The sequence below is a fragment of the Callorhinchus milii genome, unplaced genomic scaffold, assembly GCF_018977255.1.
Source record: "Callorhinchus milii isolate IMCB2004 unplaced genomic scaffold, IMCB_Cmil_1.0 Scaffold2, whole genome shotgun sequence".
NCBI lineage: Eukaryota > Metazoa > Chordata > Chondrichthyes > Chimaeriformes > Callorhinchidae > Callorhinchus > Callorhinchus milii.
Window position 1 is genome coordinate 49,704,696 of NW_024704743.1, and position 26,383 is coordinate 49,731,078.

The 26,383-nt window shown below is 39.4% G+C and overlaps 1 protein-coding gene across 2 annotated transcripts in view; it reads right to left on the reverse strand.

Moving 5' to 3' along the window:
• Positions 1-26,383, reverse strand: part of LOC103183189 (RING finger and SPRY domain-containing protein 1) — a 46,724-nt gene that overhangs the window by 19,067 nt on the left and 1,274 nt on the right. For both annotated transcript variants that reach the window (XM_007900526.2, XM_007900527.2), the window contains exons 2-5: positions 12,778-12,830; positions 8,389-8,501; positions 3,077-3,203; positions 2,178-2,236 (exon numbers count right to left, since the gene is read on the reverse strand). In XM_007900526.2, coding sequence (XP_007898717.1) covers positions 2,178-2,236; positions 3,077-3,203; positions 8,389-8,501; positions 12,778-12,830 — 352 coding nt within the window. The remainder of the gene's footprint in view (positions 1-2,177; positions 2,237-3,076; positions 3,204-8,388; positions 8,502-12,777; positions 12,831-26,383) is intronic.

Here is a 26,383-nt window from a genome sequence, read left to right on the forward strand (position 1 = left end):
CATTTACCATACCAGAGTTGGAAAGATCAAAGCACAACAAAGTACAGTGGAGCTTGTTATACTTATCAATTAAATTCCAGCTTGTGCTATTGCAAATTTGACTGCACATGGATGTAGCCAGCCAACTCGCTCCCTGCTGGTTCCCATATTAAACAGAGGTTAATAGGGAACACACAACCACATCAAATACAATCACATGCAGGGATAGTGTGAGAGAGACACAGACACAGAGTCAATTGCAATCATATATAGGTACAAACAGACACCCATATGTGCAAGTACAAGCCGGAATGTGCAACAAATCTTGACAGTATTGATTTGAGGCACAACAATATGCAATCTTGACCTTCTGTCTTAAGATTTTCAATTGGTAGAAGATTATTTGAAAGAGAATTCTTTCTTTTCAAAAACAGACCATAAACATTCATTATAAACTGGTGCTTTCTGTGGGTTTTGCATTTGTCAAGGAAGCCATAATAGAACATGTTATATCAAAGGTTGCAGCGTTTTAAATCAAAGTTTGTGGCATGTTATATCAAAGGCTTTGGCCCAAACTTGGGTTCACATGTGGACGAGCACATTTGAATGCAAATGCAAAGGTTCTGTATTCTTAAAAATGAAAAAAAAACAAATGTTTCACCCTTTAACTGCATTTAAATACAAATTCAAATGTGTTGCCTCCAAATGCCAATGTATTTACAAATGTATGTAGAATGCCAGTTTAATGATTTCCGCAGCCCAGTTATGCATGGAAGCATCATGCTTGTGATCACAACGCCTTCATTACCAAAGCATTGTGATGTATTTATGAGTGTGTCTGTGTTGTGATGAAATGCCATATGTCACCCAAGGGAACAGGTATTGATTGCTTCAGTACTGAAGCATTTGAAAATATTATAAATACATTTGGTCAACTTCAAATGTTTCATGAAGACATTTAGATATAAATGCAAATGTGGTAACTTTTGGCTCAAACATATTTAAATGCAGATGAATTTGCATTTGGACCACTGTAGCGTGGTTGTGACATGTTCTCTAATAATAAAAATGGTTACATTTGATATAGCGCCTTTCACACCAGGAGAATATTCCAAAGTGTCTCACAGAATACCGTGTAAAGTGCAGTGACTGTGTGTTTTTGTGAGCAAATGCAGCAGCCAACTTTACACACAGCAATGTCCCACAACAGCTATGGAGCGAATGACCAATTTGTCTTATTTGGTGGGATTGTAGGCTCGGACACTGGGCTAAACTCCCTTCTCTTTTTGAATAGTGCCATGGGATTTTTAATGTCCACCTGAATAGGTAAACAGGGCATCAGTTTGACATCTCATCTGAAGGATCGCACCTCCAATAATTCTGTATACTCCAAGCAGTGTATTGGAGTGTCAGCTTAGACAATATGAGTTACAAGTCTCGACGTGGGCTTGAACCCTCAACTGTTTGACTCAGAGGTGAGAGTGCTATCAACTGAGCCAGGTTGACACACCATATCAAAGAAACTAACTCACTCTTCCCATCCTTCCTGTGAGCAGGTGAATGGCTCCCACTTGACACTGACATAGCTGGGACCGGAAACTCACCAAACTCGAGTTCTGCACAATGCACTTATGCAGCCCTTGTATAATGTGCTTCACAATAGCATGAACCCCATTCACTACACATGCGTTCTACCAGCATATTTTCCTCCTGCGTGCTAGCCAGCTCTTCGCACTAAAATGGTCGACTTTTATCTCTCGTTCCTTTTCCCCATCTGAGTCCAAGTCAATAAGCCGTTGTTGTGGAGCTCTACGCTATACTGAATGAATTAATGGAGTCGAGCTTGCCTATACTTTTAGGATTGGAGAACTTCAAAAAGATAATCTCTCAGTCATCTTTTTTGCAATGCACACAATTCCTAGCTTCTCCAGTTTCTTCTTATAGCTCACATGCCCAATCGTATGTATTCATTTATTAATAACTCAGATCACACCTGAAGACCGTCCTCTTTGACTGTGCCTATGGTCACCTCTCCTCTCTCCCTGGCTCGGTGTCAAGCTCCGCTATATTTAAGTGCTCCGAGATGCTACCCAACAAGAAAGACGCTATATATAAAGGCAAGTTGTTGTAGTAATATTAATCTGTATGGACTGATGAACTCAGTATGGGTGTCGCCACACTGTACACTTAATACTGACCAGGTTCTCCAGCAGATAGTCCAGGGTCTCTGGTGTCAACAAACTTACACTCGGGGGACCTGGAGCAAGCAAAACACATGAAAGATTCATGAATTTTTACAGTAACCTTAGGCTGGTTTGCTGTTTGCAGATGTCTGTGGGTCTGTTGTTCATTTCAAAAACTCTGCAAAACAAATCCAACCACATTCCTGTCACCATACGCAGAAGATAAAATGCTCATCGTCCATCAAATGTTTCCCAAGGACTAGGAAATTCCCAGGGTTATGTCTCACAATGTCAAACCACTAGAGATACAAAGTCATTAAAAAGGTCATCATACGAATTCCTGCAGATAGGAAGGCAGGTGTAAAAGTGAGAATGTAACCCTAGTTTCAGTGCTGGAATTAATGGGAATAATGAAAGAGGAAAGGTGTCAATAATTTCAGCACATCAGTCACAAGAGTGAATAATGCACATTTTGTGAAAAGGCCGTCTCTCTAAAATTTTATAACTTGTTTATATTTTTTAAAAAAAAAGAAGATTCTATGGTACTAGGTGATAAATGACTGGTTTAATTCTTGCTAGTTTTAGGGTGAGTTTTCCAGCCTATTTGATATTGACCCCGATGAATGTGTTGCCCTGACTTTTCCCAATGATATAGTTTGAGAAGTACAAGATTGGACATTTATTTTTTTTGTTCACTGAAACATGATCCCATATATGTTACACTTTTCGCCTACAAATTATAGTTTGAAATGTACAATTATCTAGGATATCTTGGTTTATTTTGGGTCTGAAGATCAACAGCTGAGTTAAGAGGTGGTCTCAGGATAAATAGATTACCAGTGTGACTGAAGATGCTTTTGAGAAATGATGGAGCAATATGTGGCTGCTATCCAAATAATAACGGTTTGCTTTACCTGACAGCTTCTCAGCAAGGCAGCCCAGTACAGCGACGGTGTTCCGATGGCGTGCTGGATTGGCTGGATCCTCCCTGGCTACTAAACCATTCAGGCCCAGAGTATTCATCAACTTCTGTAGAGCGGACTGCAATGCAAAGTGACAGAAACAGTGCCTTCAGGATCAGCTCTACAGTGTGTCAAACACACTCCTCGCCGGCCTCCCTAGTTCCATCATCCATAAATTTCAGCTAATCCGAATGTCCGCCGCCGGCAGCCTCAACCACACTAAACTCTGCAGCACCCCAGTCCTTGCCAAGCTCCACTGGCTCCCTCTCACCCTATGGATGAAAGGTCCTCACCCTCACCTGTAAATCCCGAGCACTTCCCTATCTCTGTGAGTTCTCCTACCCCACATCTCTGCTCATCCTCTCCACTTGGCTGACCTGGGCCGGCTGCGTGTCCCTTCCACACTGAGCCACTATACAATAACCTTTGGAACTCCCTCAACCTTTCACCTCACCCTCTCTATCTGCTTTTACATTCTGCCTAGAAACCTACCTCTTTGACTGCATCGATATTTGGCTCCCCCTCCACCTCTCCCGCCTCCCTTGCTCGGTGCCCAATTCATTCTTTGTGAAGGGCTCCGAGAACGTAATCTTACCTGAAGGGCACTATATAAATGCAGGTTGCTGTTGTTGTTACTGAAGACCATTTACGTTTTGGTCATTGACAAGAGGTTAAGGAATTTTATGCTGAATTATGAGTGAACACTGGGGAGTCAGGAAGGAGAATGCATGTACACAACTGGATTATTTTTGCTGGTAGCATGTTTATATAGAAGGATATTGGTTGGTTTAGAGTCAAAGAAAGCGAATTAGCATTGCAGCCAGTTTTTATTTTGCACGACGTCCAATTATCCACATTGCTTGTTTATCCAAATGGAGTTAAGTGGGGATAATTGGCTCTCTATGAGAGATCTCTTAACCTCGGCATTTGCTGCAAACTACCATACAATGGGTCAGGATAGAGAGGTAGGTGTTCATCTTGGACAAGAGTCTGTCCCCACAATCTCCTATCTCAGATTTATAATGTAAAACCAAAGCAAACATTAAAACTAAATGATCATTTTCCAGGATAAGAACATATGAAAGCCACAACAACAACAACTTGCATTTATATAGCACCCCGGAGCACTTAACATTGGTGGAGTCTGACCCCGAGCCAGGTGGAGAGGGAGTGGGGAGGTGACCATAAACGTGATCTAAAAGGAAGATCTTCAGGTGGATTTGAAAGTGGGGAAGGAGGGGACAAGGTAGAGGGAATGAGGGAGAGAGTTCCCGAGTTTCGGGGCGCAGTGACTGAAGACACGGCCACTGATAGTGGAGTGGAGGGGACGAGGGACAAACAGGAGGCCGGAGCCAGCCAAGCGGAGTCAGTGGGTGGAGTGGGGGATATGCAAATCCGATAGGTAGGGAGGCGCGAGGGAATGAAGGGATGTGAAAACGAGTGAGAGGATCTTGAAATCGATCCATTCAGTAACTGGGTGCCAGTGGAGCTTGGCAAGGATTGTTTTGATGGTGATACAGAGTTTTGCGCAGGTGAGAATCTGGGTGGTGGAGTTCTAAATTAGTTGTATTTTGTGCATTCTGGCGCTGGGGAGACCAGTGAGGCAGGAGGGTATTGGAATAGTCCAGCCAGGAAGTGACGAAGGCATGGACAAGGGTTTCCGACTACTTTTGTTGTAAGGTACAGACGGAGGCAGGCAAACAAAGAACAAGAAACATGTATTATCCAATCTGACTTCAAGAACTATTTCTTGGAAGATATTCATGTTTTCATTGTGGAGTTTATGAAAGTTTGGCTCTGCTAAGTTTTGTAATTACAAAGCGTTTATTGTTCTGGAACCTTTATAGGTCATAGAGCCAAAATCCGGGGGAAGCAAAGAGAACATCTATTTCTTAATATTGTTCTGCATGAAGTGTACATTAAGAAACTGAAAACATCTTTTGCAATGGCATTTATGAGCAATAGAGCACACAACAGAGACAATTTTTGTGGTAGCTTTATAGATTTAACACAGCAAGGCTCAGCTGAAGGCTTCAGCAATAAACCTAGATGAGAGAATTATATACTACTACTAATAATAATCCTTGCATTTGATATTGTGCCTTATCACATCATTGTGACATTTCAAAGCACTTCACATAATGTACTGTAAAGTGAATTGACTGTGTATTTTGTGGGCGAAAAGCAGCAGCCAATTGTGCGCAGCAGTGTTCTACAAACAGTGAATTGAGTGACCAAATATATACATATATTTAGAAGGGATTTTTAACCTGGAAAGTGATCCGCCAATTGACTAACAACCGCGTTCCTATTTACTGCTAGGTAAACAGAAGCGTGTGGAGTAAGGAAACTTGCCTAAGGTTTCACCCTGACCGGGAATCGAACCTGGTCCTTTTGCTCGGGAGGCGAGTACTCTAACCAATACACTACAGGACTCCATACATGGACCCAAACGAAATCAGAAGCCACATTAGCTATCTCTGGTCTGTGGGCTACGAAAGTCAGCGTTTACTGGAAAATCCTCCCACAGACTATGACATTTGGTGCGTGCCTGTGGAAGATGCAGTTCAGTCCTCCTAGACTGCATGTTATTTGACAGGTTTATGCGTAACTGAAGAATGAGACCAGAAACATTTTGTAAGCTTGGAGCTCCTTTCGGAGTACAATTTATGGCTCACGAATAATCTGACAGCATTTTATCTATATTTTAGGCCTATTTTTACAATCTCATTTATCAAAATAGTGTATAATCAATTATTATCCACACTAATTGGGACGTTCCTGTTGTGAATAAGCAAATAGAGCAGATAATTGGACCAAAACACAAATCAACACTAATTAAAACATTGTTTCATCCTAAGTTATGTGATTGCTGTAATATCAGACTGTGCTAGACCTTCTCTCAATCGTTGCCTTTCTCTCTCACTTTACCTTTCTGCCTTTTTTCCTCTCTGCTTTTCCAAATCTCTCTAACTTTCTCTCGACGCCTGTCCCTTTCTCTATACTGTATGAGAGTACTGTAAATATGAAGACTAATCTATGTATGCTGTAATGTGGTATCACACTATTGACAAATGAAATTGTAAAAATAGGGCTAAAATATAATCGAATGCTCTCAGATTATTCCTGAGAAGGAAACAGAGGGGTATAAAGAGAAGGGATTAGGAAGGGTGGAAATTCATATGGAATAAAAACATAACAGTCTATATAATTCTAGTAATCTTTGCGCATAAAAAATAAAATCAAATTCTGTGAAATATGCAAGATTACTTAGGATTTAAGAATGCAATTCGCTCAACTTTGCACATTCACAAAACCAGATTTGTTTCTGGTCTTTTCTGTTCCTTGCCCGTACCAAACTCCACCCCAAGCCTCATCAGACTCCACTGGCTCCCTATCTCCAAAAGGATCAATTTCAACATCTTCTCCCTCACTTATAAATCCATTCATGTCATCCTCGCACCTCCCTACCTCCCTGACCTGCTAGACCCTACTCCTCTGCCCCTGGCCCTTTCGCTCAACTGGCACAGACCTTCTGCATGTTAGAGTTCCCCTCTCCCCAACCCCCCACCACCTACCTTCAGCCACTACACCACTAACCTCTGGAACTTACTGCCTCACCTTCACGACGCTCCTATCTTTAAATCTCTCTTCAACTGTGCCTATGGTCATCTCCCCCATCTCTTTTCCTCTGTGTCCAATCTCACCACTGTGCAGTGCTCCTGCTATATAAATTCAACTTCTTCCTATTGTATCACAAACTTCCACAGTTACTTCCACATCCTGGCTCGACGCTGATAAACAGATGGGCGGAAAATTGGCATTTAGATAATTTGGTGCAGATAACCATTGTTGTACAGCACTGCTGGTTGTTTTCTACTCCTGTGAATTTGATTAGTGTCAAGCTCCTCTCACATCCGTTTCACAACCATCCCCTCTGTCAGTGATCAAGGCCAGGCTGGTGAAATAATCATTGTTTCTGTTAACAACAGATGTGAAGGACCTGATATCCACAGAATTAAGATGGTAACTGATCACTTATGTTAGATTATTTGAATACATTCTGAACTAACATGTAAGAACCATATGTTCATGTGCCTGTATGTAATGCTGTGTTTACACCACTCGGAATGAAGCCACTGCATTGCCCGAGGTGTAATGACGTGGATTGTGAAGCTAGATTTATCCTTTCTCATTCACACAGTGTTTAGTTGATTTTGCTGTATCGCACGTGTCGGTCTTGGTGGTAATTAGAGCCAATCACATAACTAGCTATTTAATTGCATTAAAAATGCCCCCAAAAAGTCCTTGATTCATCTTAAAGATGATGAATGAATCTAGTGAGGTGTGACCTGCTGTGTTAATACTGTGTGGGTGTGAATCATGGTGATTCTGAAATTGCCTCATCCAGGTGGCAACAACAATAACTTGCATTTATATAGAACCCTTCATGCAGGATGATAATAATAACCACAATGTTTGCATTTGATACAGCACCTTACCACATCATCAGGATGTCAAAAAAGGCACTTCACAGGATATACTATAAAATAGAATGTATTTTGTGGGCGAATCGATAGTGCCTCAGAGCGTAGAAGATCACCAATCAGTGTAAAAGATTACCTAATCAAAACCATTCAGAATTCTGAAAACCTCCTTTATACTTCTCTGCTCCTGTAAAAACAATCTTTTCAAATCATTCCACATGACTATAACCTCTCATCCCTGGTATCATCTGAGTGAATCACTACTGCACCCTCTCCACGGCTATGATGCCCTTTCTATAATAGAAGTCCCGTAGCATCGTGGTTAGAACGTTCACATCGCAAGAGAGAGGACCTGAGTTTAATTCCCAGGCAGGGAAATAAACTTACCTCAACTCCATAACTTAACATTTAAACTGATCACCAGGCTGATTTTGTTCTCTAAGAGTAAATGTCACTATTGGTCCTGAGAGGAATAACATAAATAAGGTGATCCACGTCTTGTCAAATTACACACAATGCCGTTGCCAATTTTATACAAAGCCTTCAGTCTACATTCCGGATGTACAGCTTGCTTCCTACGCCAGAGCAAAGTGTTCTCATTGAGTCTTTTCCAAGAAACTGTAATTATTTGCGTAACCATAAGCTTACAAATCAATGCTGAGCCACAGGTGGTGTGCTGAGTAACAGCCAGACAGACAAAAAGTGCCTGCTGGATTTCTACTTTATAAGTTAATGAAGTCATGGAAATATAACACAGAAGTTAAATCTATCACTCACTTTGGTAGGTAGTGGGCATTCATCCAGTAATAAGGTGATTACGGCAGGGCCCAGGGGGTCTTCCAAAGGGATGACGTTAATCAATGAAAGGACCACTTCCAGCCAGCCGCTATCTGGAATAAAAAAATACATTTTACTGTTATGTTTACTGAGGAATCTGGCTCAGCCTGGAGCTGCTGTTACCACGGCTACTGATATGGGTCATATATGTATAGCTAACGGTCAAAATAATAACATTTGTGCATTCAATTTCCACCTGATATACAACATAATGTTTAGTCAGCATTCCCAAACACATTCCACCCCTTGATAACCAAACAAGCTATACAGATTTTGGTGAGGCTTTAGTTGCCGTTTGCGAGTACGGAAAGAGTTTATCCACAAACACTGGCCAAACCCAAAGCGAGTTATCCATTGAATCAATTTGGAGAGGCTATTTTTAAGCAGAAAGATGGTGTTGTTACCATTATTCAGATTTCAAAACGCATTTGAATGAGGGAGAAAGGAATAGAGGATACGGGAGATGGAATTAGGGAGGATGGAGTTTTATGTGAAGTGTAAACACCAGCATAGACTGATTGAATCTGTTTCAATGCTCTAATGCTCTGATACTGCACCATTCTATGTAATTAAAGAACAGAATGTATTTGGGAATGCTAGTTTTGACCCGATAATAACATTGCACATAAATGATACTGTGAATTATTCTTAATTAAACTTGGTCATTCACTTTATGGTTGATTGTGAGATATTGCTGTGCACCAATTTTCTGCCACATTCACCTAGAAAATACACAAGACTTTACAGTAAATGCCATGAAGCGCTTTGAGATGTCTCGATGCCATGATAAAGAATTATATCAAATACAGCAATAATAATTACCTTACATTCTTTTTGCTCTTTTTGCTGCACGTTTCTTCATTAGGTTTAATGCAGCCATCCAGACATTGTATAACTCTGAAACTTTCTCTTATTAGAATTCTGCATTGTTACCATTTGATTCAATAATTTTCTAATGCTAAACTCTAATCTGAGCCTAATCAGATCAGATAAAGATCATCATTAAAATGTCAGTTTTTTAAACTGAGATACAGATCAAATAATTTACTAAAAACAATGTTTTGCCCTGAAGCAGTTTTTAAATAAAGTGCAGAAACTTTGTTGCAGCAAACGGATGTTGAAAAATGCTGAGCATTTAGTAAGTTGAAAAGACTTCAGGTTGCATTATGGCACTTAATCTGCATGGAAACAAGAAAGCTATAAAGCAGCCCAAAGCTATAAAGCAGCTGGATTTATACTACACATTTGGTAGCAAACCAGTGTCAAACACGCAGTGTCAACTGGAGATGATGGTTTCTGAAACAGTGCAATCACATTTGTTACAGTAACAGACAAGCAGGGTGCAACTCACACTGGTCTTACTCATCTATTGGCATTTTAAAAAATCTTGGGCAGTGCAAAGGACGGCCCATGAATCTCCACTGGATTGATATTTTAAAAACGTTTTTAAAGCATGATCTTTTACATAACAGTAAGTTGATTTTTCATAAATGAGTTAGGTAGGTATTTGTGAAGTAAGGGTATTGAGAGGCATTGGGCAAAGAGTAGAGAAAAAGGGTTAAAGAATCTACCACATAATAAAATGGCACTGGTGCATTAACATCGCCTCCTTTTTCTATGTGATAATTATCACATCACATACTGCAAATATCCCCCAGAATGAAGCAGTTCGCATTTCAGAAAATCATTGAAATAAAACGTAGCAAGAAATAACATGGCATAAATATTAAATAAATAGCATTATTTTATATTTCATTGTGTACAAAATGCCAACCATTAACTGATTGACAAACAGATACCTGAAAGCAGATCGCAAACAATGGGCAGCAATACTTAGGAGAATAAAACTGTTTTGATTTACTGCCACAATTGCATTTTGAAGCACGTTTCAGCGAGTTCTGTGGATTCCCCAAAGATGCCCATTGCACTATTTGGCAAATGATACTTTTCATCTACATGTGCTGAACAAAAACTGAATGCTGCTTAAGTCTAAATTCTTTTCTGGTCACCCTGTCCTTGTAATGCTATTCATGTCCTTTGCTTCCAGAAATAGTGCTTTCCCATTATAGATGAGAATAAGCTCCTTCACTCCCTTTGTTCTCATTAATAAATTAGATCCTTTTCCATATCTAGATTAATTACACTTGAAGCATTGTTTTCTCAAACAGCTTTATCTCCTAATAACAGGCAATGAGTGGGTTCAGTCACTAGTGCAATCAGGCATTCACTCAGAGATACCACAGCCTGAAAAAGCAAAAGCAGTGTCTCAGATCCAAGCCACCAATACCATTTACAATAAAGTAGACTATTTATTGTACTTCAATAAGTATCAATAAAGAAATAAATAAAAGAATAAAGCCCATGTCCTTGGTCGAGTGCAGCGATGGCAATGGACGGTACTGCTAAGTGTCAGAAATGATTTATATCCAATAAATGCCTCATTACATTGATGCTAATTTCTTCTCCTTTTCTTCCATCCTTGACAAGAGCTAAGTTAAGGAGATAGGAAGAGGAATCATTCATTCCTCCGGGCCTGCTGTCCTATTTTATGAGAATGAAATGCCGTGCATTTGCACACTGATTATCCACACTGAGCTCTAATAATGGGAACTTGTATAAAGCTGGACAAGGTGTCCAAGATTACAATTTTAATGGAGAGAGACTGGGAACCAGCAAAATAAAGTAACTAGTAAATTGTGGATTCTGTTATGAATACAACAGAATCCACAATTTACTAGTTACTGGTCAGGTTGACTCTGCTCCAACATTCTTCCCACTTTTGCCATTGCCAGGTGTCAGGAGCTTGTTAATCTCACTAAATAGACAGTCCTCACATTGGCTGAGATTGGCCAAGTGGCTATTAGAGAAGATGTATTCCTCTTCCGAAATATTTGCGTATCACTGAACCAGCACAGATAAAAATTATAAACTGACATTAACTCTTTCAGTGCTCGGTTCCTGGACTTTCAGGCCCTTTAATAACAACTCTGAGTTGTAATAGAGAATCTTCCAGGTAACTGGTGGTACACCACCCAGCCATGTGGGAAATCACTGGATTATGACTAAATAGAGATCCGTGTGACACTCTTCCAGTTAATAACAACTCAGAACCATTATTAAGGATTCCCATTGGGAATCGCATTGTGGCGGAGGGCGTATTTCAATGGGGATTATTAAACAAGCAGGTGGGCACTGCAGAGTCTTTTATGCAATTTCTATTTCAATTCATGGTGATTTCAGCCTCAGACGCTCCAGAATATTCCTGTTACCTGGGAATAGGTAGCAGGATAGTAATTCTGATAGTTACCTCCTGTTCCCAGCACCTGGGGACGTCCTCCCGACGTGAAAGGCGCTCTATAAATGTAATTTTGTTGTTGTTGTTGTTACTGTTCTGCTGACCTGTCTGAGAGGCTAACTGCACTAACCTTTGTGTAATTAGTTAGTTACGACCACCCCCCACCCCCCACCCCATCCCCCTTCCCAGTGGTTAGTTACAACCTCCCGGGGGTTGGTTACATACACAAATTTAGTAAACCTTTACTCAATTCCCTGGATTATCAGAACACATTGTTACTCCTAATTTGCAATATTTCTAACATCACACCATTTGGCCTAACCAGTCTGCGCCAGTGTTTATTCTCCACATGTCTCCACCCACTCCTTACTCCCTCTCATGAGCCTTCTATTCCCTTTTCCCTCATGTTTATTTCTCTTAATTTCAACATATTTATATAGAGTTATATAGAGTTATAAACATCTGATAATTTTAAAATAAATTGCCATAAGACAAAGCTGCATTCCTGTAAAATTAAGCGTTATAATGTATAGTTTGCTATTTTAGTTTTGTAGTGGTACAGAGCAATGGTACTTTAAACATTTGTTATTAAGTATAAGTTTGAACCAAATACGCACACTAAGTTCTCAGGCATATGATCAAAGTGAGATAAAGAGCAAAGATCTGCCACCTGTCTCAAAGGGTGAGATACAATGCAAAAAGCACTCATTGATCTTCACATTTAAATTTTAAGCGACTAACATACTTGTGCTGTGCCACATGATGGAGAGGTGCATGTCTGCAGATACAATTCTCAATAGGTCAAATTCTCAATCTTGTCCACGTTACCAGAGAGATGCAGGGAGGAAAGACCAGATACTTCCACGTTTGGAGGGAAGGAATACTCCAGAGCACATCACATTGTGCGCAGGGACACAACTCTGCACCACACTAGCAGAAGCATGACTCCGCTCGCCAGCAAAGACATTTCTGAAGAAGGAAGAAATGTATTTTTAAAGATTTTTTAGTTTAATATTTGTAAGAGAAAAACTAACCTTTTTCTGCCAGTTCATGTAGTACCATCATTGTATAGGGTGGTTCCTGGTCACTGAAAGAGAAAAGATTTTCATTAACCATCCGCATGTTACAGAAGTCACAGCTTCTTACTTTCATACTGCAATCAATCTCAGATCCATCGTTAGCCATTAGAAAGTAGTAACTGACCCATCTTTCTTGTATAAATTACAATAATAAAGTGTAGTCATAATAATAATCTTAGATTACAATGTGGTACATGAGGGAGATGGGAATAGAGGGGTATAGAAAAGGAATAGTGGGGAGTATAAACGCTGGCGAGGACTAGATAGACTGAATGGCCTATTACTGTGCCATACCACTCTATGTATCTCTATGTACCCTTATCCATGTCTAATACATAGATACTGTATTTGGTCAGAAACAAATATAGCATTGCTATTGTTGTTAAAGTGCTGTATCTGCAGATAAATGTAGCGGCCAATTTATGCATAGCAATTCCCACAAACAACCATGAAGTGAATGACTAATTTTATCTGGTCTGGCGAAGCTCCTTTCTCTTTTTGAATAATACCATAAGATCTTTAAATGTCTACCTGAACTGGCAGATGTAACTTTGGCTTACAGTTTCAAAAGAAGAAAAGCATTCCAATCATGTACTGTTCTTCCAAAACTGTACTGAGAGCTTTGAGCTTAAAGTGCCAATGTGGGGCTTGAACCCTTAACCTTCTGATCCACAGGTGAGAGTTTGACCCATTGAACCAGATTGACACTGCTAATATAATGTAAACAGCTCTAGACCATAAGCTGACCACAGTTACTGAAATACCATGACAGAAGAGAGGTCAATAGTACTACTACCAATAATAATAATGATTGCATTTGGTATGGTGCCTTTTACATTGGGAGAACATCCCAAAGTGCTTCACAGAATATACTATAAAGTGCAATTGCTGGGCATTTGTAGATGAATGCACCAGCCCAAATACGCACATTAATGTCCCACAAACAACCATGAAACTAATCACCAATTTTATTTGAGGGATTGTCGACCAGGACCCCTGGAGAAACTCCCTTTTGGATTTGAGTAGTGCCATGGGATCTATAATGCCCACCTGAAGAGGCAGAAGGGACCTTGGTTTAATGTCTTATGTGAAGGACGGCACCTTTGACAATGCAGCATAGCCTCAGCATTGGATTTGAGTGTCATTTTAGATTGTGTGAGTTCAAGTTGTGACATAGGGCTTGAATCCACAACCTGACTTAGAGGTGAAAGTTCTACCGACTGAGCCACTCAGTGCAGTATTGGAGGAATGCTGCATTGTTGGTTTTGCTTTCCTTCAGATGAGACTTTAAATCAAAGATCATCAATAACTTGCTTTACAGAACCCCCCCTTCAAGCAGGATAGCATTTCAGTGCATGTACAGTGGTGGGGCTGAAAAACTAAATAGGGAGAGGCTTGATGACCTACTTCAGGAGGTCTTCAGATAGGATTTAAGGATAAAAAAGAGAAAGAGGGGCAGAGGGATTAAGGTAGGGCACTCTAGTGGTTAGGGAGGTATTATAGATCATTTGAGGAGAAATGGCAATCATTAGGTTCTTTTTATGGACATGATATCCAACAAAATAACTTTACAATTCCCAAACTGAATCTAATTTGGTTGTATCCATGACTTGTAATGTTTCATTCACTCCAAGCTGTCACACAATCAGGGTCATTCATGAATCCCATGATTATATTAGTCTGCCGTTACGAAGTTCCCATTCTGGCTCCACCCTTTGAAGAATGTCAATATGTACTACTGTAGTTGATAACTCAGTTGTGTCCTCCTTCAAGGCCGGTCTCAAGACCTTTCTCTTTGACCGTGCCTTCAGCTCTCCTCTCGACTCTCTACCCCCTCCTCGCTCCCTCCCTTCCCTCCCCTCACCATTTCCCCCTGCTCGGGTCCTGACCCAACTGTCCAGCGCCTGACTTGAAAGGCGCTCTATAAATGAAATCTTGTTGTTGTTGTTGTTGTGTCATCACATTCGCCTCTGTTTACCTAGCAATAAGTAGGAACCTGGCTGTTAGTCGATTGGTGATAGCTTTTCTGGGGGCAATAATTCCTTCAAAATAAAAATAGTTTGTCCACTCAATCCACGACTGTTTGTGGGACACTGCTGTGCACAATTGGCTGCTGTGTTTCGTCCACGAAATACACAGAGTCAATTCACTTTACAGTATATTCTGTGAAGCACTTTGCGTTGTCCAGAATCGTGATGAGGCGCTATATCAAATGCAAGGATTATTATTAAAATACACATTAAAAACCCTGTGAAGCACTTTGGGACTTCACAGGACAACATCAATCAAATGTATGGATTATTATTTATCAGACAAGCATCTGAAATACTTCATAGGTCTCTACAGCAATGGTGGTGACAATTATAACAATTAAAGTATTGGAGGGAGGACGGGTCTGCTGTCTGATTTTCATGTGGACTTGCATGATAGAACCAGCTGCTATCACCGGATTCTACAACTGTAATATTTAGTCTTCCTCTACTAGTGGAATTTAAAGCTAAATAACCAGTTGGTCTGTTAGAGCACTCGCTTTGCAAGCGAGAGACCTGGGTTCAATTCCAGGCAGGGCGAAACCTTGGGCAAATTTTCTTACTCCACACGCCTAATAATAATCCCTCCAAACCAAAAACAATAATAAATTGGTCATTTTCAATCCACGACTGTTTGTGGGACATTGCTGTGCGCAATTGGCTACTGCGTTCGCCCACAAATATACAGTCAATTCACTTTACAGTGTGTTCTGTGAAGCGCTTTGGGATGTCCTCCCGACGTGAAAAGCGCTATATCAAATGCAAGGATTATTATTATTATTATTATTATGTTCTGCATTTTCAATATGCCCCAAAACAAACTTGAGTGAAATCATGGCTTAATGCTTCTTTAGATCACAATTGTTTACAAGATTTCACCTATGCTACCAAGGTGCCATTCAAGTGCTCTCCCATTCCCTTTGTGCGGATGCACAAACACACACACGCACAGTGCATTACAGCCTGTAGAAATTGCAATACAGTACGGTTAATGACCAATCTTATTAATAAATGTAATTTACATCTCAACTGAAATTCATCATGGGAAAGGATTTCTACAAACTGAAACGTGATAAGTCTCTGTGATTAAATAATAATAATACTTGCATTTCATCACGTTTCGAGATGTCTCGAAGTTCTTCACAGAATATCCTGTAAATTGAAATAACTGTATATTTTGTGGGTGAAATGCGACAGCCAATTGTTCACAACAGTGTCCCACTAACAGTCATGAATTGAGTGACCAAATTATTATTACGTTTTTTTGTTGAAGGGATTATTATCCCTGGAAAGCAATCCACCAATCACCTAACAACCAGGTTCCCATTTACTGCAAGGTAAACAGAGGTGTGTGAAGTAAGGAAACTTGCCTAATGTTTTGCCCTGCCCAGGAATTAAACCCAGGTCCTCTCGCTTGCAAGGCGAGTGCTCTAACCAATACACTACAGGACTTCACACTTGAACTTCAATAAATGCACTTTATTAACTCAAAGTGTTGTCATCACTGTATTTGACAATGCATTAACTGCTTGGAATCTCTAATGTGGAGCAGAAAAAGGGTGGACCACTGCCATAGAGCTTGATTTGTCCTTGTACACATAGCGAAGTAATAATAATAATGATGATATACTACAATAAGGTAGCTTACAAGGTAAGCTGAGAAACAATATGTTTTCACTATGCAAGTCATGTTCCTGCGAACATACACCTATCTCTGCATGGATGAACTTGTGTTAAATTGTTCATAAAAACAAGCTCTGACACATCTAAACGATTAATTTGAAAGTGCATTACTGAATCTAATAACTCCATCTGAAAGACTGTTATACATTCTAAAATGTTGGATTTTTTTGTGAAGTATTAAACAAAGATTATTCTGAAAGAATATGGGATGCAAATGTTGAATTCTTGAAACACAATCCATTTCTTAATTTTGTAATTAAACCGGGTGCCTGGCACATGTGAAAACCCACCACCATGCTTGAGAGTATCCAACCAAACAGAGTCCAAGTATACCACCTATACATGGAAATTCCAGAGATATTCATTAGAGTGGAATGCACACTCTCTCCCTGGAGGGACCTATCCTGCTTACCTTATTCCGGAGAGTATTAGGAGCAGGTTGGCAAAAGCCAAGGCTTGGGGGTCCCAGACTGTGCTGTGGGATATGGGGTACTGCTGAGCCATTGAGAGCACTGCCTTTACAAAACAGCTTGTGATGTGCCAGTCACCTTGATGTTCTCTTCTTAATCATACTATGAATAATTAATGGACATATTTGACAATACCACAAGTTTCACGCCATTGCTTAATAGAAAAAACTCTCAGCGACTTTGACCTCGATCTATCCAGCAACATAATACTTCAACCATGTACTGAATCTCTTTCACTAAGCTGAAGGATCTGAGTTCAGTCTGAAACGTTTGGTTGTGGGGGTACTTATTCTCCTATGTTTTCTGGGCTCAAGGTGTCAAAATATAAACTTTGAAGTTTTGCTATTTCCCTTTACGCTTTTTATATTTTGTTAGGATGCACCAGACTGTCAACCTTTGCAACTCTTTGCAAGCGAGAGACCTGGGTTTGATTCCCAGCAGGGTGAAACTTGGGCAAGTTTTCTTACTCCACACGCCTGATAATAATCCCTCAAGAAAATAAAACAATAATAAATTTGTCATTTCAATCCACAACTGTTTGTGGGACACTGCTGTTCGCAATTGGCTGCCGCGTTCGCCCACAAATATACGGTCAATTCACTTTAGAGTCTATTCTGTGAAGCGCTTTGAGATGTCTAGAAGACGTGAAAAGCGCTATATCAAATGCAAGGATTATTATTATTATTATTATTAACGGCAGTCTGTGCTTTGTCAGTATTTTGCAATAAAAACCTTCACAGCCAGAAAACCATTAAAAGCAGATGTATTCATGCAGGAAAGTTAAATGGCTCACTGAAACAATAGATCATTAGACTTGAGCTGGGAAGAATGCTGACCAAGCTATAAAATATATTACCAGCACCTTTCACATGAGGAGGACATCACAAAGCGCATGCCACTGCTGACAGGTTAAAGCTCCACATAAAGAGCATCAAAAGATTGCAAACAAGACTAACTGAAGGCTGTTACATGATAATGTTTTACGAGGACTGGATGACACAGCAAATAAAAGATTGTTTTTTATTTCTATCCTCAAGTTGAATTGAATTGAAGCTTATGGGATGAAAAACATACTCTAACTAAACGACCCGCATGCATTTGAGCCGTTTGAATTAAATTCCTAGTCCAAGGATGGCTGATGTGTGAGATGGAAAACGTCACACTGGAACATTAAAGAATGTTCTTTTAATATTGGAAAATAAAAATGTCAAAGGAAGGAATGCCGTAAGTTATACGTTCATAAATTGAGGGCATTTTAAGAACAGCCACTGGGAAGTATTTCTTTAGACAGAAGGAAATCCAAAGTCGTAGTGGGTTGCCAGGAAGGGTGGTTGAGAACAGCTTGATGCTATAATGGAAAGCTTTTGTAAGAATGAGATTAAATGGGTTTCTCCCAGTGTCCTAGCCAACAAATCCCCCAAATAAAATTGGTCACTCACTCCATGGCTGTTTATGGGACATTATTGTGTAGAAACTGGCTGCCGCATTTTGCCCCAAAAAAACGCAGTCACTCCACTTTATAGTATATCCTGTAAAGCACTTTGACATGCCTCAATGATGCTATGTCAAATGCGAGGAATATTATTATTATTAAAAGGGGTCAAAGCCCCACATCAGGATTTTGAACTCATTGTCTAGACTGAACTCGACACAGCCCCAAGGGAGCATTAAATTGTTGGACTTGCCGTCCTTTGGATGAAACATTAAACCGAGGTGTCTGCCTGTGCTGCTTTGGTGGACATTAAACATCCCTTGGGATGGCTTCAAAAGGGAAGGGAGATTCTGCAGGTGTTCTGGCCAACAATCTTTCAGATAAAAAAATTAGTCATTCACCCCATGGCTGTTTGGGGGGAATTGCTGTGTGCAAATCCACTGTTGCATTCGCCTACAAAATATACAGTCACGACACAGTAAATCCGGTAAAGTGTGATTCAAAAAGTAAACCCAGATCCATACTTTAACCTGGCACAATGTCATTGAGAAATTGCAATCACATAATAAGGCAAGATATCAAATGCAAAGATTATATCTTATATAAGTATTAATCCACAGAATGAACAGAACACTATTTGCTACATTAGTACCCAGATTGAAAATTAACCGGTTTAATTTTCTCGCTGATCTCACCCAATTGATTTCCTTTCACAGCTCTGCATTTCCTTCTGCAGCAACTCCAACAAGTTTGTTATATCACAGTCTTTCCATTATGTGATGGGACATAAATAGATCCCTGTTGTCCTATTTTAATTTAGCTGGTCAGTGGTTGAGTCATGAGTCTCTTGTGATAACAAACTTGATCCATGAAAGACAAAGAAACTGGAACTTGTCAGCTCAACTTGCAGATCTATTGATTGGTGAATACCCAGACTTGAAAGTAGTTTCAATTGAAAGTGATTTAATTGAAAGTGGCTTCCAGATAATATAAAGCTGATGCTAAAATAAGGTGAGAGATAACAAATTTAGCAAGCAAATAGACATCCTGAGTTTTGTAACAGTTGCTGGAGATTATAGTTTGTCTATCCTGTGAAAACACACAAACTGTCAATTCACTGGTGGTCTGATATACTGAAAAAGCAGAAAAGATGTGGCTTCTTTCTGTAATGGTTCAGGTTTATTTTATTTTTCTGAATTCAGATTTGAAAAAAATGGATGAAATCTGCTCAAGAACATTTAGCCTTTTTTGGATTCAATATTAACAAAAATACAACTATCAGAATTAAAATGTGATTATTTTGAGAATCATGCTGAGTTTTACAGAATCTGTTAATTCAGGGGTTCCTAAACTTTCTGGGCTCAAGGCCCCCATGACGTAAGACATCTAGACTGCGGACATACACAATAAATCATAGAAAATTGAGTGCCTTACTTTTATTTTATTATGCTTTGTACACTTCTCTTCCTGTTTGACCATGTATATCTAATTCATATTCAAGTATGACTAAATTGCCTACTTCTTTCAAACAAGCAATCTGTGTTCCATACATTTGTAAGCATTCGCCCACAAAACAGTCAATGATCACACAAAACGCACACTTTACAATAGCCTTCAAGTGCTTTGAGCTGTCCTCCTGATATAAAAAGTCCTATATCCAATATAAGATTCTTCTTATTATATTTTGGCACAAATGATTGGTGAAGTGTGGAACAAAATTATTGAAAACATAAAAGTAAAATTAATAACACAATATTTGGGAAAAGAGTGGAAAGTGCAATTAATACAAAGGCGACTTAAAAACTCGGAGATAACAATGACACAGAGGCAGATGAGGCGGAATGATCTCCTTCCCTGATGAAAATCCTTATATTTTTATGCTACCAACATTTCCAATAGGGAACAGAGATACTGTGATACTGCAAACACTGCATAGAAAAAATGTTAAATTGTTATTCAAAATTGTATTCAAATAGTACATAAGGTTTTACTGAAAGTACCACCGATTGGTATAATTAATAAAAAGTGCAAGGAATGTCAAATTTATCTGGTCCTAAATAAACTATGAGAGTTCTTGAGAGTTCAACAAAAAAATCCCTCTCTTCTATCTCTAGTGTCTTCAATTCCTTTCCATGTCATATTTTCATTTGATATATGAATTCTTCAACATATTGTCTGATCACCTTCTTGGGTGGAAGTAGAAGGGCACTAATTAAATGTAAGTTGCTGTTGTTGTTGAAACTGCTTTAAGATCTCGTGTTTGATCAAAATATGTAGCATCTGATTCCTCTAGTCAGTTTTTTTATTTGAATAAGCCTTCTTTGTAAAGTTTTTTGCATAAGATTTTAAGTAAGAAGTCCCAGATTGAAGGCAGAGTTCATAAAAGGAATTGTCGCATTCAACAGGTTGCACATATGTGTGGAGCATCTGAAATAGAAATACCAGTTTCTTAACTTGATATTGAATAGAAATTATAATTCTTGATGTGTGGTAGGAAGCAAATGAACCAAAGCTAATAGGTTTTTAGCTAACAACTCACTCAGATCCCTGCACTGTAGGAGTTTAGGGCACTGATGCATTTCACTGACTCTATGCCCTGTTGGTCCTATGCTCCAGATAAAATAAGTGATTGCTTATGTTAGTACTAGATTGCAACCAGTGATAACATCCCCTCCTTCAAGATTTACACAAATCACTGTGATGTTACTAGGAACGTATCTGATTTTATATTTTACAATGTTCCTACCTGCATCAATAAAAAGGTTGTGTTTGTGAAAAAATTGTCAATCAAGCAATAGATCATTATTAAAATTCTGCTTCACTTACACATTTGTCAGAACAGTTTCTCTACCGAGTGACAGTTTGTGTGACATTGAGTCTGAAATGGAAATTAATTGCGTGTGGCATGAACAAAGTTAGAGACTGTAGGTAGGGACTAAAATACCGATAATAACAAACTGGTGAATTAATGTTCTTGCTAGACAGTGTCAACGTTTTCAACCTGATTTAACTGGGTTTGAACAAAATAATTTCAGATCTAGTCAGATGCTTCTGAATTTGTGCCGTCCACCATATCTACTCCAAGTTGGACAACATAAAAATGAACAACTTCAACCATCCTGAGCACAGGTGCAGTTTTCTCCTGAAAGGTTGTATTGGTGAATGACTTACAATATGAAAATAACTCCAAATCTGAGTCAGGGATTCAGATTTCCATTCTTCTCCTATGCTCAGATATCTGCCCATATGACTTTTGCTGAGTCTGTCTCTGGAAGGCCGACATCAGTCATCTTATGCCCGCTGATATTCCCTCTCTGAATTGCAGCTATAAACAAGCCTTGCTAGCTATTATAAATATTATAGGTGTGTTTATAGGAGTACCCATAGAAATGCCATTAGGAGTTTGTATATAAATGGCAATAGGAGTGCAAGTGGATCACACAATCACGTTGTCAGATGTTTTTCTACAATTTGCCAGTAACAAAAAATACAATGATAAAAATTGTATAAAATGTTATCCTACTAAATATCTGATTTCCCCAGAACACAACCTTGTGTTTGACTCTTTTCACTGGTCTTTTGTAACAGGATCAATTATTTTAATACCAATAGAAAACAGGCAAAACAGAATTTAGGTGAATCAAATTAATTCAATCTGCCAAGGATTGTGTATTTGTAGAAATAAAAGGAAAACTGTAAACGTTCTGAATCCAAAACAAAAACAGAAAATTGTAAGAGTGTAAACTAGTTCAATTAACATCTGAATGAGGTTAGTTAGGTCATCAGATCAGTATAGGTAACAGTGAGTACAACAGCAATAAGATAATCTAGATATGAGGTAAGAACACATAAAAAGACAATTCAATTTACATTTTTTTTTAAAAATCTACCAGGTGCTGGAAAAGCACAGCAAGTAAAATAGCATCTGAGAGATAAGATAGGCCAGGCTTATGGTGCTGTTTTGATTAATTCCTTTGAAATGAAGTAGGATAACCATAATTCATAGAATAAATAATAATAATTGCATTTGGTATAGCGCGTTTCACATCAGGAACACGTCTCAAAAGCGTTTCACAGGATTTACTGCAAAGTATAGTGACTGTGTATTTTGAAGAGAAACAATGAAGGGAGAAGAGAGATACAGATGATGAAATACTTAATGGAATATAAGTTAATGATTACTGTGTTCTTGAGATAATGAAAATGTCTCTGGATAGTAAGTAAGTAATAATAATAATAATAATAATCCTTGCATTTGATATAGCGCTTTTCACGTCGGGAGGACGTCCCAAAGCGCTTCACAGAACACACTGTAAAGTGAATTGACTGTATATATTTGTGGGCGAACGCGGCAGCCAATTGCGCACAGCAATGTCCCACAAACAGTCGTAGATTGAAAATGACCAATTTATTATTGTTTTTGGTTTTGGAGGGATTATTATTAGGCGTGTGGAGTACGGAAACTTGCCCAAGGTTTTGCCCTGCCTGGATTGAACTCAGGTCTCTCACTTGCAAAGCGAGTGCTCTAACCACTGAGCTACAGGACTCCGAAATAAGACAGATTCTGCAATAGGAGAGATTGCATTTGCACTCAGCCGAGCCCTAGACTTTTAGTTCAAAGTCCTGATGTGGGGCTTGAACGTATAACCTCTGACTCAGACACAAGACTACAACCAACTGAGCCAGATTGACATCTAATGATGATCAATATAAATAGAGCTGTTGAGTATATCTGATAGTGCTAAAGTGATGTAACGAAACAGAGTAATTCCTAGACTGATTTATATATTTAATAATATAATTCATGATTAATTACATAATTATAATGTCAAGCCTGACAGCTCTGTAATGTAATATATTTTTAGTGTTTAATTCTCAAGAGTCTAATCATTGATACTGTTTTATTATATTAAGGCAAAACACAAAGTATTGTTCTGTGAGTTTACTCTCTCTGTTGTGTTTATTACACATGGGATACCCTATGTAGAAAATTATAGCTGATTCCAGTCTGATAAATGTACAATGCTTCTCATTCCCTAGACCATTGCTATTGCAATACAGAGGGTTTCTAACAAAACAGTGACCGAATAATTATTCTGTTCGTTACATTATTCATGTCTTTCCAATTACCAAATGCACAGAATTTCTTTAAAAACTGCCCAAATCAGGACACATCCTCCCATCATAGGTTAATTCATAGTTGGGATGGTCTGTCACTGAAGGACGTTTCAGTTGAAATTTCTTCTCTGTATGATCTGGGAACCTTGGCTCACAGAACAATTCAGCTGAAAAGAATCTCAAAAACAGATAAGACACAGAGAACTTTCCATGTGCAAGTGGCATAAACAAGGCAGACAGGATGCTGCGCTATATTATTATTTCTACATTAGTTGAGTTCGGAGCCACATGCTCAAGCTATATAGAGCTCGGGTCAGGCCGCCCTTAGAGCACTTTACAGTTCTGGTCATTTACTGCAAAGGGCCACCTAGGCCCTAGAGGAAGTGCAGCAGAGAGCGACATGGATGATCCCCATGGTTAAAGGAATGAGCTATAAATAATAAGTAAACAAGCTAGGGCTTTTCAGTTTTTGAGAGAAGACATCTCAGAGGGGACCTCATAGAGGTAACTAAAATTTTAAATAGGATTCAAAATGTAAACCCAGAACAATACTTTAGGATGACTAAGGCAGTAGGATAATAGAACATCAGTTTAGGGTTGCAACAACAACAACAAATTACATTTGTATAGTGTCTCTCACATCACGAGGGTGTCCCAAGGTGCCCAAGGGGGAATCTAAGTTTTTCGGTACCCAGAGGATAATAGGTAGAATAGGTTGCCAGAAAGGGTGTCTGAGGCCAGGACATGAGACTAATTTACAAAAGGAACTTGATGGAGTAACTGGAAGGATGGTAGGATGAGAATTACGGAGATCAGATGGGCTGAAGGACTTTCCTCTTTCAAACTAATGTTGTGATCTTGTGAAATGTCAGACACCCAGCTGAACAAAAAAATTGCGAGATCCCTAAAGAGACGTGGATTTAGAAGGACCTTCAGGCTATTTAATCTCTTTGTTCAAGAATACTCAATCTACTGTCTTCCCGTTACAATATCAAGCTGTTTCAAAATACTTTCTGGTGTTAGTCCTGAAAATGTCCTGCATCTTTTGCTCTCCTGTTCTACTGCCTTAGCATATTTATTTTTGAGTATTGTTTCTTATCCTCAACTTCAGAAGAATAATTTCTACTGTGCCAGAGTGAAATTTTCCGGCTCAAACATCAGCCTTTGTTCCAGTGTCCCTGAGTGATCATGAAGCTGTGACCTCTTGTTCTGCTGCTTTATACACTATATATGAAACTATAGCTCTGGGTAGATAATGTTGAAATATTATGCATGCCAGTAAAAGCAGAGATGTTTACGAAGTGTTGTTGGAGGTGCAGTCCTTCAACAACAACAAATTACATTTGTATAGTCCCTTTCAAGCCAGGAGGACGTCCCAAGGCAATGGATGACATAAGATGTTAAAGCGAGGTCCAGCTCCTTGTTCAGCTGAATGTTAAAAATCTAAATGGATAAGGGAGTTTCTCCCAGTGTCCTGGCCAACAATTCCCCAATTAAAATTGATCATTCACCTCATGGGCTGTGCACAAATTGACTGTTAAGTCAATACAATATTGACATTCTTGGTGATGTCATCCGCAGGCCTGGGGTTAACTTCCACATTTATGCAGATGAAACCTAACTCGATTTGAGGACGACTGGTGTTCTGAATGATTGCCTATCAGACATCAAATTCTAGATGACAGCTAACCTTCTTCAGTTGAATCTTGCCAAGATAGAAGCTCTTCCCGAAAAAATCAATCAATCCATGACTGCTGTGCCCTGATCCATTCAGCTTTCCTTTACCTCTGCAACATTGCCCACCTTCACTACTTCACAGAATATACTGTAAAATGGATTGACTTTATATTTTGTGGGCAAACATGGCAGCCAATTTGCGTACAGCAATGTCCCGTAAACAGCCATGGAGTGACCTATTTTTTATTGGTGAATATGTTGATCAGGACACCAGGAGAAATTCCCTTCTCTTTTTGAATAATGCCTTGGGATCTTTAACGTACACCTGAACAGGCAGATAGGACTATTGGAGTGTCATCTTAACTATGTAATTCCATGGGGCTTCTGACTCTAGTGTTACCACTGAACCAGGCTGATACACAGTGTTCTCAAACCCTACCAACCCGATCGCTGCCTCTGCTCAACAGGCGCTGACCTGCTTCACATCCCTGCCCTGCCCGACCCACCATCGGCGGTTGGTCTTTCAGCCTTTCTGCACCCATGTTCTGGAACTCCATCCCAGAGTCCCTCCACCACACCCCCTCCCTCATCTCCTTCAAGGTCCATCTCAAGATAATCTCTTTGATCATGCTTTCAGTCATCTTTTCCCCGCCTCCCCTCCCCCCCAAATCCAACCCTAGCTTAGGTGCAAACACTCAACTATCCACCTCATTGGGATGTCCGCCTGACATGAAAAGGTGCTGTATAAATGCAACTTGTTCTTCTTCTTATGTCACCGTTAAAGAAAAGTCAATAAACTTAACAGCAACATTATGTTGGAGTCCTGTAGCTCAGTGGTTAGAGCACTCGCTTTGCAAGCGAGAGACCTGAGTTCAATTCCAGGCAGGGCGAAACCTTGGGCAAGTTTCCTTACTCCACACACCTAATAATAATCCCTCCAAAACCAAAAACAATAATAAATTGGTCATTTTCAATCTACGACTGTTTGTGTGACATTGCTGTGCGCAATTGGCTGCCGCGTTTGTCCACAAATATACAGTCAATTCACTTTACAGTGTGTTCTGTGAAGCGCTTTGGGACGTCCTCCCGACGTGAAAAGCGCTATATCAAATGCAAGGATTATTATTATTATATGTGAAGCACTTTATGAC